The sequence below is a fragment of the Prionailurus bengalensis genome, chromosome C1 (assembly GCF_016509475.1).
Source record: "Prionailurus bengalensis isolate Pbe53 chromosome C1, Fcat_Pben_1.1_paternal_pri, whole genome shotgun sequence".
NCBI lineage: Eukaryota > Metazoa > Chordata > Mammalia > Carnivora > Felidae > Prionailurus > Prionailurus bengalensis.
This window is the reverse complement of record NC_057345.1, coordinates 209,796,385-209,809,034: the sequence shown is the minus strand read 5'-3', so window position 1 is coordinate 209,809,034 and position 12,650 is coordinate 209,796,385. Positions and strand designations below refer to the sequence as shown.

The 12,650-nt window shown below is 44.0% G+C and overlaps 1 protein-coding gene across 1 annotated transcript in view; it reads right to left on the bottom strand.

Annotated features, from left to right (window-relative positions):
• Window positions 1–12,650, bottom strand: part of NYAP2 (neuronal tyrosine-phosphorylated phosphoinositide-3-kinase adaptor 2) — a 266,012-nt gene that overhangs the window by 147,885 nt on the left and 105,477 nt on the right. Inside the window, exon 3 of the mRNA XM_043578003.1 lies at window positions 8,414–8,715. Within this exon, the coding sequence (XP_043433938.1) occupies window positions 8,414–8,715 (302 nt within the window). The remainder of the gene's footprint in view (window positions 1–8,413; window positions 8,716–12,650) is intronic.

The following is a 12,650-nucleotide window of genomic DNA, read 5'->3' as shown; positions in this document are numbered from 1 at the left end:
GATGGTTTCTAACAAGGCTATGTGTACATATTCTCTTTTGTATCTTTCTGAGTAGGCAACCAGAATTCTAGGCTGTTCCAAAGACCCCTTCCCTCTGTGACTTACATCCTACATAATTCTCTCTCCTTGAGTGCAAGCGGGAGTGTGAATACAATGTTTTTGTTTTGTTTTGTTTCATTTTCTTTTGTTTTTTAACTCCATTGATTAAGTTAACAGTATATGGGAAAAGGTGAAGGGATTTTCCATTGTAATTAAGGTTCCTAATCAGTGGATGCCATTCATCAAAAGGGAGATTATCCTAGATGAGCTATTCAAAAGAAGATCTAGGCCTTCCCTGAAGGGAAAGAATAAAAGTGACAGAGTCACCCTCTTCCTCCCTCTCTTCCCCCCCCCCCCCACCCCACTCCCATCCTAGAAGAAGTAAGCGATTGTGTGTCCTTCAACCTGAAGAAAATCAATTCTGCCAACAACTACGTGACCATGGAAAGGACTCTGAGCCACAGATGAGACCCCAGCTCCCCAGCTGGCACCTGGATTGCAGCCTTGGGAGACCCTGAGGAGACTCCTGACTCATACAAACTGTAAGAGAATAAAGGTATGTTGTTTTAAGTCAGTAAGTTTGTGTCAATTTGTTGCAAGTGAACACCCTCAAAATGAATGTCCTGATCACCACACTCAGGAACTTTGAGCTTATTGGTCTCTCAGGGAAAAATCCATCTGTGTCGACAACATGGACAAAAATCCTCTTATGAATCTGAGACACTGAGGTAATTGAGGCCAAATCCAGATTCTTAATAGAAGGATGTTGGGTGAGACCTCTGGAGGCGAGGTAGCTCTTTGGAGCAAAGTCAACAAACCTGGCAAAGACTGAGAGAGAGAGAGAGATGCGTTACGTGATGATTGATTTGCAAACTGCTTCATTCATGGGCCTCGGGGCACGTTTGGAGAAAGATCACACACGCCGTGGATGTATAACCCTGTCTCCATCTGAGCAGCGCCTGGCTCGACAGATGGCTTTAACACTAGGAAACCTAGCAGCTTCTGATTCCGTCAACCTGGAAAGAGGAATCCAGGAATGTGGGACTCTGATGACAATCTCCCACATCGCATCCCATAAAACAAACAAGAATTCACACCAGAACACTCGCCAATGCCGGAACTATGAAGATTTTGAGAGCTCGCTTTCCCCCTTTCATTGTGTTTTATTAGTGCCGGGCTACATGGGGTCTTGAGCGCTCGTTAGGCACACACTGTGAAGCACAAGTGCCACTTGTCATGTGGAAAAGGCCCTAAGCGGGCAAGCTGCAGCCATCAAAATGAGTGGTTCAAAAAAGCCACCCAAAAAGCCACTGCTGAGCCCTTTGAAAGAACAAAACCTGTGGGTGAGAAAGGAAGGACCCTCTCAGGAAAAGATCCAAGCAAACTCAGAAAAAGCTGAGCAGATACTCAAGAGCCCTACCTGGTATGTCAGTGTTTCCTGAGGTTCTGTCATCTCGTTTACTTTCAAGGTCTGGCCTGGGAAGTCTGGAAAGCCACTGGCACTGTCTGAGCCACCCTTCACTCCCTGAGAAAACAGCCCAGTGCTGAGAGGAAGGGCCACATCCTCCATTTTGCTAATGTGTCCTACCTCAGGTTTTCTGCCTAGCAACTCAGTAAGATGGATTACTTACCACTGTGACAACAAGTGATCACAAACACAGTAGCTTAAGAATCAATAGCCTCATCCTAGCTCACACAGTTCCTTAGCTCAGAAGTCTGGGCACAGCCAGAACCCGGGAGGCTGGGCTCCCTCCTCAGGGTCCCACAGGCTGAAATCAACATGGAAGCCCAGCTGTATCCTTGTCTGGGGATGCCGGGGACAAATCCACTTCCAAGATCACTTTTGGTGTTGACAGAATTCAGTCCCTTGCAGTGACAGAACCAAGGTCCTTGTTTCCTTGCTGGCTTTTAGCTGGAGACTACCTTCAATTCTTAGAGGCCATTGATATTCCTTGCCCCATGACCCCGTCTATCTTCAAGCCACCAATGGTATGTCAGTTCCAGGGAATACACAGGGTGAGTATGCCAGGGAGTGTGGACCCTTGGACACCCTCTTGGATACCATTCTGCCTACCCCCCAAATCACTATTGCTATTCCCATTTTATAGGTGAGGAAACCAAGGCTGAGAGAGAGGGTTAAATGCTGCCAGCACTGCTGTGAAACCAGTGCCTGTTTGTCTTTAAAGACCCTATTTCTTTAACATGTCAGGCTGAGTTGTAAAAGGAACAGTCTTCAAATTTTTGTCAGAGTACCTTATAAACGTCTGAGGTCTATAACTGAGCAAAAACAAGTATATGGCTGGCCCTGAGTGGTGCTGATTTATGTCCCTAAACCAGAATTCTGAAACCCGAAAGTTCTCCCAAGATAATAAGCACTCAACCTTCTCCTCCTCTCTCCTTAAATGCCCTCGGGTCGCTTTTGAAGCTTTCTCGGTGGAAAATCAGATTTGGGCACCTTTCCATTGTCAGCCTTGAACAAGGAAAGAACAGCAAATATTCTTTGTAGGAACAAGCACTTTATTAAAATGTGTTAAACTGCTCCTTTCGGAGCTAAACAACTAATTACATAGAGGAAGCCCCCATGGCTCTCATGCCAGATTTTCTGGTTTCTAGAAAGGAGTTTAAGTCAGTGCTTGCTCTGTGATGTGACAGCGGAAGGCTGAGTTGCCAAGCTGGGAACAAAATTGGTTACAAGGGGACATGAGGGAACAGACCACTTGTTCTATTCGCCTCTGGATCCCCACCCCAACAGGGAGGTGCTCGCAGTACTGGCTGAATAAATAGAAGCACGAAAACCAGCATCGTGAAATGTAACTTTCTTCATTTGGTAACTCGAAAAAGGAATTCGGTTTTTTTGTTTGTTTTGTTTTTAAGGCAGTGACTTTACAGTGAATTTAGCCTTTGGTGTTGGCTTGACTACACATGTCGAGTTTTTTGTTTTTGTTTTTAAGTTTTCTTTTTTTTAAATTTATTTGAGAGAGAGAGACACAGAGAGAGAGAGAGAGAGAGAGAGAACGAGCAGGGGAGGAGCAGAGAGAGAGGGAGACACAGAATCTGAAGCAGGTCAGACTCTGAGCTGTCAGCACAGGGCCCCATGCAGGGCTCCAACTCACTAACCGGGAGATCCTGACCTGAGCTGAATGAAGTCAGGTGCTTAACCGACTGAGCCACCCAGGCACTCCCACATTTCAAGTTTTTAAGGACAGTCATGATTCAAGTATCTCTGCAGACACTCTAATTTTTGACTCACAGATATGACTCCACTAAACATCTCTATAAGAGGTAAAATCAGAAGCCAGGAAAACGACCCCAATTCCAAAAAAATATCTTCTCATCGTTTTGTAAAGGGACAATCACAAACGAATATTATAAATTAAGAATGAAAAATAACCCAATAACCCGAAGGGTGCCTGGGTGGCTCAGCTGGTTGAGTGTCTGACTTTGGCTCAGGTCATGATCTCTGGGTCTGAGTGTGAGCCCTGCGGGCTCTGTGCTAACCGCTCAGAGCCCGGAGCCTGCTTCGGATGCTGTGTCTCCCTCTCTCTCTCTCTGCGCCTCCCCTGCTCAGACCCTGTGTCTCACTCCCTCTCTCTTTCTCTCTCTCTCAAAAAATAAATAAACATTTCACAAAATGTTTTTTTTTACCATTCTCAACGTTAGAGAAAAAACCATAACTCTTTGTGGTGACAGATGTTAACTAGACTTATTGCGTGGGTCATTTTGCAATATACACAAATATTGAATCGTCGCGTTATACGCCTGAAACTGCTATGTTACATGTCAATTATCTCTCAATTTAAAAAAAAAAAAGCATTCTTTGTTTTTTTAAAGGACTCCAACATGTAGAAGTATTTCAAGTTTAAAGAAACGTTTCCCCCATTATACTAAATATTATACTAATGTCATGATACCATGAAAAGATGATTACACCTGGATACTACTCCCCTGTTATTTGGGCTGTTGGATACAAAATGTTCAGCCCAACGTGTAGAGTGGGGGCAGGGAGGGGGGCTTCCTTTTCCTCTCCTATTTGTCTTTAATGCAGGTGTTGAACCAAATTCAAATTTTATGTTACTCAGGCCTATTGATAGTCAGTAAGTATGTCTTAAAACAGTATTAACTTCTAGCTGTGTAGCAATTTCTTCCTACGATGCACCATCATGGGCATTAGCCCAGTGGGTTGTCATAAGGCTGGGAGGGAGACAGTCACCATCAATGTTCAGCTCTTTTTTTTTTAATTTTTTTTTAATGTTTATTTATTTTTGAGACAGGGAGAGACAGCATGAACAGGGGAGGGTCAGAGAGAGGGAGACACAGAATCTGAAACAGGCTCCAGGCTCTGAGCTGTCAGCACAGAGCCCGACACGGCGCTCGAACTCACGGACCGTGAGATCATGACCTGAGCTGAAGTCGGACGCTTAACTGACTGAGCCACCCAGATGCCCCAATGTTCAGTTCTTAATACTCATTTTAAAGGTAACGAAACAGGTTCATTGGATCACTTGCCCAAAGTCAATGTTTGCCTGTCGGTCCTAGGTATAGTCTCTGCCTGCCCCACGTAGTGTCTCAAATTATGACGCTATGGAGGAACTGGACGAATGTGTACCTGAGCAACAGGGGGCAAAGAATGTGAGCTTATACATGCTTCTTCTGGATCATACATGAGACACAGCTGGTAGGGCCTCTCCTCCTTTCCAATTAACTCCCTTAATGTAATCTAATCTATCCCTAAAACCAAGTGGATACCGCACCGAAGCAATAAAAAAAAAAAAAGCAATTAAAATATTTATCGCATACTTGTGGCCAGTATTTCTTCTCCACTGCCTATTTTTTTAAAGGTGTTACTATCGTAGAAGACCCTAACATACAGTCACCAATATTTATTCTCAGCGTGATAGAATTACAAGTTTAAAAAAATTAAATTGTACTTTCTCGGTACGTAATTTTTGTGTGTGCTCATCGTTAAGCTATTTTTTCCCACTCTGAAAAGCTGTTTCGCCACAAAGTCCACTTCTTTTTTACGTTTATCCACAGGGAAGTCATAATCCCCTACTTAAATAGAAGCCGGTTACCATGGAAATCATTCTAATGCCACTGAATCAATATTTTGATTTTGCTGACATTTAATGTAAAAAGAAAAGACAGACGAAGATTCACAGAAGTCACTTTTCATCTTCGTTGTAATTGTGATAGCTAGAAAAATTTGTAAAGAAAACATATGCTCTGCAATGAGCTCCAGTTAACTCCCGGTTATAAAGAACTGCGAATTCATAAAAGAACAATCTACATATTTATATGATTTTGGCTTTGTGTGTACACATACTCATGCGTGCTTTCGGACCCGGGATTTTTTTTTCCCCATCTCTGAACCGAGCCCTGATTCTCTCTTGTGAATGAAGTCAAAACTTGCGAGGGGAGATTCGAATGCATCCAGTTTTGCGATTGCCTTTTATGAAGTGTTCTGAAGAGGTGAAATTGGCATTGAGAATCACTCTTCTGGAGAAGCTGACCTTTCCTGCGCTGGATCCTAGTAACCCATCTGGTCCACCGAGCATCCACAAAGAAGTGCTACAGCTGAAGATTCCTCAATCCTCCCTTATTACTCCTTTTGAGGAGAGGTGTGGAACTTGGACCTCCAGTTTAAGAAGCTCATGCCGATCAATGCTCATCAAGTCTCGATGCCGATCAAGTCTCATGCTAAATGTAGTTTTCCACATCTAACTTAAATCTTCGTGCTGCTGTAACTTGGCTACTCTCTCCTCTTCTACCCTCAGAAAAACACATAATACAGCTACTCTCTTCTGTTTGATACGTAGCTATTTGAAACCCTAGATCTTTAGATGGTGAGGGGATCTGAAAGAGTTAAGAGCGGCTCTACCTCAGGAATTAGGTACCTAAAGCATCTTAAAGGACTGGCAATCGGTTGTACTTTTAAGACAACTGAATCACCACCACTCAAATGTTTCTTCTGTGGGACAACCATCATGTATTTCTACATGCGTTCGCTCTCAAGACTCAAGGTCACCCTCTCCTGAGCTGGGGGGGGTGGGGGTGGCTATGCTGAGGCATGCATTTCACACTGCTTCCAGGGATGTTACCAGCAACATTTCACGGCTTGATCACACCCTCCTGACTGACTACTTTCTTCCTCTGTTTCATCTTTCCCCTCCCTTTCAGGGGGTTCTTTTTTTATTCCCTTTGATTCCTCAATATTTCTAGATGAGCCTCAACACTCAGATATCGCCGCTGTAAATCAGTAAGCTACTTTTATAAACAATCTAGCATCGTTGACTGCGTAGCGTTTTGGCATGAGAGGTGGGAGACGGGTGAGTTATGGAAATAAGATCACGGAAAATAAAGAGAAATGAAAGACACTGCGTATCAACATCGGAGAAAACCTAAGCACAAGATTTAAAACTTACCAAAGCAGATCTCCAGGGCCCTTCAGCATATTAATTAACAAGTAAATGAAACACCTGACTAGTTTCTATAAGCATCAGTGTGTTACAAGCTGAAGGACATACCAATGCCCTTGGATCAGGAGAAAAAAGGGTCTACTTTCTAATCTCCTCTTAAGGCAGCAGAGGAACAAGGAAGAGAGTTGCACGAACAGACCCACACCAGCGCGTGCAGTCACATGTCAGTGGCATTCATTACAGCAAAACAAGCTGGACCAGCCTAAGCATTTCTCAAGGGGAATGATTAAATAAAGTACTGTGATGTACACCTCTCTTCTTCGAAATGGTGTTTCTTAAACTGAATGCCATGGAAAATAGTCACAGGAGAATAAGCGAACAATCAAGCACAAAACTGTACACATCATGATTTCAACTTCGTAAATCTGCATTCACGTACATGTCATTCACCCAGGTTCTCTCAGACACGTGCACATAGTCATGCTTTTGCACATATGTGTAGTAGGAAACACCAAGCCCAAAGGCGGATTTTCCTTGTAGAGTGCGTGGATGAGCTCCACCTCTGGGCATTGATTTGCACTCTTCAGTATGCACTGAAGCTTTTGTTTTTGGCCAAATTGGCACTTGGACACCAATGGGAGGGAAAGGAGAAGAGAGGGATGGAGGGGGTGTGACATGCCTCACGGACGCCCCATCTTATGGGCTGAACTTGAGCGTCTGTGGAAGGAGGTAGACCAGAAGGTGAGGGAACATTCGTGAAGGACTGGGGAGCCCATGTGACAAAAGATACCTTCCCAGTTGAGGAGAGGGTCACCCGGCTTCCACCAGCATGTCAAACCACTGCAGAACTTGGTACCCTGGGGGCCGGGGAAGCCTGCTGTGGAGAATGTCAAGAACAAACCAGGCGAGAGAAACACTAAGGGGCCCGGCAGAGCCATGCTCTCAAGCTGGTCATGGGCAGCCCTGGGAACCTGGAAGCCTTTTCCAGAACTACACACAACACTCTGGATGGGCTTGTATCCACGCGCACTGGAGACTGCTCTGCCTCCAGCCGACTCTCAGGAAAAACTCAGGAAGGCGGAAACTTACTAAAGATCTGGTGAGATCTATGGTTAACCTGACCTAATTCACACTCACAGACCAGCAAGGAGGCGGAGGGAGATTTGTGCATTTCACAGCCGAGGAAAAACAGAAGCTCAGGTAGACTTTAGAGGTAAAGATCGAAGCAGACACTGAAATATATACACAGCATGTGTGTGTGTGTGTTTCCTACAAACACATGTCGTGCATAAATTCATATTCACTGGAAGGCAGTACGTCAAAATGTACAAAATCATTATTTCTTCTTCTTCTTGTCTTAAGTTATTTGAGCGTGAGAGAGAGGGCGCTCAAGCGGGGAAGGGAAGCAGAGGAAAAGAGAGAATCTTGAGCAGGCCCCATGCGGGCTGTGTCCTGGGATCGGGACCTGAGCCGAAATCAAGAGGCAGAAGCTCAACAGACTGAGCCACCCCAGCGCCTCCAAAATCATTATTTCTAAGAAGGGTTACAATTTGCCCTCTGTGTATTTTTCTGCCTTACAATGTTCCCCTAATAATCACATCATACTTCTGTAATTATACGAGGAACACTAATCAAAGCAAGAACATACAAACTTTAGGTATCTTCCAGGCAAAACAAGTTCCTAATGATGCGAGGCTTTAGGGGACGACAAAACACACACACACATCGCCTTCCCTTTCGGATAACATAAATACATCTTGCCGGGTGTCACTTGTCAACACCTTACTAAGTGGCCTCCTGGTCTCCATGCCTCCTTTCTGGGACTTCAGGGACACGGGAGCAGGACTGGGAGACCCGGGGTGGGGGGGATGGGGGGGGGAATGGGCAGGCACATGCTCGTCTGCGTGCTGCCCGGACGCGTCCTGGCCTGTCCCCAGGGGAGTGGGCCCAGGTGTTACCTTCGGGCCGCTCGGCGGCCTTGCCGCTCTTGCCGGGCGCCGTGCTGTTGACCGTCTCGGACGACGTGCTCAGCTTGGTGCTGGGGTCCCGCTTGGGCTTGGGGGGCGGCTGCCTGCGGGAGCCACAGCTGCTGTCGTCCTCGGTGCCCCCGACCGAGTGCAGGGACTGGGACCTCACGGAAAAGCCGCTGGAGCAGGGATGGGGAAGTCTGTCCTGAGGAGCGGGCATCGTCATGAATCCCATGCGGAAATGTTTGCCCGCGTAAGTGCCTTCGTGGCCCCGCCCCACTTCGCCACCTATGCTGTAAAAGAAAGCAGAGCCAAATCCGTGAAGGTGAAGGGAGCCGGGAGGGCAAGGTCACGGACGCGCGCGCGTCTAATCGAGCGGCCGAGCGCACATTGAAACGCTAGACTGCGGAAGCCACGTGTCCATTGGCACAATCGTCACACTTTGGCCTGAAGTGTGACGGGAAAGCAGGTATAAGGTGTTTATAACCAGAAACCCTGACACTTATTGCGAGCCATCCTAGCACCCCGGCCTCCTGATGTTCTCAAAATAGTATTCTAGAGGAAAAGAAAATGCCCCGTAGTGCATTTAAGGGGCAATTGCTTTTCTTGAAGGAAATCTTGGTGGTGGATGAAAAAGCCAACAACAAGTCCCTGACAGTGACTCACAGACTGTCTTTTGACACATGACTGAGGTCAGATGGACAGCACCCGAGATCTCCGCTTCACCAAAATCATCTCTACTTTGACCTGATTGGCATCGTGGGGGAAACAAAGCAAACAGCAACAAAAGGGGTACCATTACCAAATATGGGATGGAGAGAGAGAGAGAGAGAGAGGAAGGAGAAACGGAGACAGGAAGGGAGCAGGCAGTGAAGGAAGGAAGGAAGGAAAAGAGGGAGGGAGGCAGGGATGGAGAAAAGAATTGCCAACCTCTGTTCGTTCTCCAGAAACCTTCAGTTGTACTAGAAACTTAGTTCTACTGATAAGCTTGCCTCACAGAATAAAATAGGGTAATGATAATTAAAGAGATGCACTTAAAATATCATGTGATATTGGGATAGTTCTAAATACCTCACTAAGAGACAAAGTTTTTAAATGTTTTTTTTTAATTTTTTAAATCTTTATTTATTATTGAGAGACACAGAGAGACAGAGCATGAGCGGGGGAGGGGCAGAGAAAGAGGGAGACACAGCATCCAAAGCAGGCTCCAGGCTCTGAGCTGTCAGCACAGAGCCCGACACAGGGCTCGAACCCACGAACTGCGAGATCATGACCTGAGCCGAAGTCAGACGCTTCACTGGCTGAGCCACCCAGGCACCCCATGTTTATTTATTTATTTCTGAGAGAGAGAGCATGAGCAGGGGAGGGGCAGAAGGAAGGGGAGGGAGAGAATCCCACGCAGACTCCCTGCTGTCAGCACAGAGCCTGGTCCAGGGCTCGATGTCACGAACCATGAGTTCATGACCTGAGCTGAAATCATGACCTGAGCCGAAATCAAGAGTCAGAGGCTTAACCAACTGAGCCACTCAGGCACCCCAGAATATGTAAAATTCTTAAATGTAAGGTTCTTAAGTTTTATGTAGGAAAGTTTGAACAGATGTTTTAAAATAGAAGAAATCTCAGTTTTGAAACTCAATGGATCATATAGGAAATGACTCTGGACCTTTTTCTATGCTGTTAATGGTGACTCTTTTCTGAAGAAAAAGGACATGTCAATGAGAATTTTTAAAAGAGATTTTTCTAGAGTTTTCCCCATTTATGTTCATTCATCAATAGAAGAAACATTGTTAGAAATATCCCACTGGTTTTCTTTGATATGAATGATAAAAATGTATCTTTCAGTATATGAATTTTCGGAGACTGTTTAGTCTACCTTTCCAGACATGTTTATTTAAATTTTTAACCTTAATTTTGGCTGGCTTGCCTTTATAACAATGAAATTCAAGGTAAGGTTTCGTAATTCTCTGTGCCATACCTTTTATAGCATTGTAACGTTTGTCACAAATTTGACATTCCAGCAGGAACAATAAGGAATGTTTTTTTTTTCTTTCCCTCTTCAGTTGAGGACTTCGGACAATTATGTGACCACAGTGGATAGAGCCAGAAAGCATTCAACAAGAACATGAGACTCTGATTCTGGCATTAATTCCATCGACAACTTGTCCCTCAGTCAAAAGTATTTTTTTTACATTTATTACTTTTTTTCTGAATATTTTGAGTTGACATTCAGACACTGCATATCCCATCTTTGCGAAACAAAATAAAGATACCTGGAAACTCAGGGCACTAACCAGAGCAGAGATATCCAGAAACATGAATGAAAGCAAAGGCTTGCCTGGGTGGAGCTTTTCACATCACAGTAGTAAGCATCCTAAGCCTGTGCAGTGTTTCTAAGCATTTTACTTTCTGTGCTTTCTTCAAGCACATCAATCAAAAAAATAAATAAATAAACGAAGCTTACTCAAATGGCATGGTTTATGAAAAATCATTAAGAATTTAAGACAGACTAAGAGTGGAGGAGGTGGGGGGATGGGTGTGATGGAATAGGAAGGTATATCTTTGATTTGTGATGACGGTGGCCCTCATTTTTGTCACAGGTGTTTGATTTCATGTAACTTTGCCTTCAATCATTTTCCTTATTTCTGTTGTCATATCACTGAACAAAGAGTGCTTTAAGGATTTATTTAGACAGTCATCTCATTCCAAGTAACATAGTCACGTGAGGGGATTTATGCATGTGTTAATGCAAGTAGGCATTTATGAGAGAGTTACTAGGAATAATTGTATCAGCAATTTCTCTGTTACTTTTGACCTAAATCGAGCCTGCGCCTTTTTCCAGACAGATAATTAGCTCTACTGTTTCATTTCAAAATTACATTTTTTTTCAGCAGAAAACAATTTCCTTTAACTCTGAATGCTTCTGTTCATATATGTCCATGTATGGACACACACACACACACACACACACACACTTCTTTCAAAGAGAAATTCAATGCATACTTCAAACAATAGTAGGTCTGAGTTGCTGGTTTAATTTGACCAGGCTGTGAATGAAGGATAAAGGAATGCCACTAAAATAATCTGGATACAAAGGCCATTGTCCAACGCAAGGTTAAGGGTAAGAAATAAAGGTTATTGTATATCTAAGTTCAAGAGACCAATAAAGATGATTAGCTTACAGCAAATTGAAAAGTTTGGACCATAGCATACAACTAATTCCTGAATTTATTGAAACATGTGGACGTTTAAAAATATGCAGATTCTAGAACCCATACTAAATAAAGACAACTACTGAATCACATCTTTTGAGTCACAACCTCTGTACGTGCAGCCAATGAGTCGTGTGCTTTTAAAGACTATATCCAGATGCTTCTGATGTAGCCAATCCAGACCTCTCAGAAACATGAAGAACAACAGTTAGAGGCGTTAATGAGCAGACATCTGTTAGTTAGAAACAGCCAGAGAGACACAAAAATCAGAAAGTGGGACAAAGGAAACTTGCCAGAGACCAGCATAGTATCACAGATAAAAAAAATGTACAATTTATTACTCATATCTTGTTAGGTTATCCTGCAGTAACAAATAACCTCTGATTCTTAGTGGTTTACAACAAAAAATGTTAGTTTCTTGCATGCATTAATTGGGTTGGTTGTGTATGAGCTGTGTAGAACTCTTCTCTATGGATCTTCTCCATTCTAAGATCTAGCCCCTACTGGGATATGTTCTTGTGGCAGAGAGAAAAGGACTCACTGAACCACGTAGTGTCTCTTAAAGCTTCTGCTCAGACATGACATAAAATTTTTCATTCACATTCCATTGGCTAAAACCAGTCTCATGACCAAGCTTGATGTCAAAGGGGTGGGGATAGATTCTCCTTCAATAGGAAAACACTGCAAGTTACATAACAATATGTGGGGATACATAATCGTCTGAAGGCAGCAGCTGTAGTATAGGCCACTGAGATCTCCCTTAAAGAGAGAACTTGCCATGAGAAATGAAGTCATCCAACAACCAATGGCCCAGTGGTTATTATGGGGAATTTGTATTTTCTGTTCCTGTGATTCTGGGCTCTACAGGGTTAGAGATTCTGTTCTCCAAAGGAGGCACACTCTTTCTAGAAGACACAGGAAGGGTTCCATTGAGCAACAAGCCATAACTGCTTCCTGGGTAATTTGAACTCCCTTTGTAGTAGCCAGTAGGCCAGAAGACACATCTCCATTGTGGAACA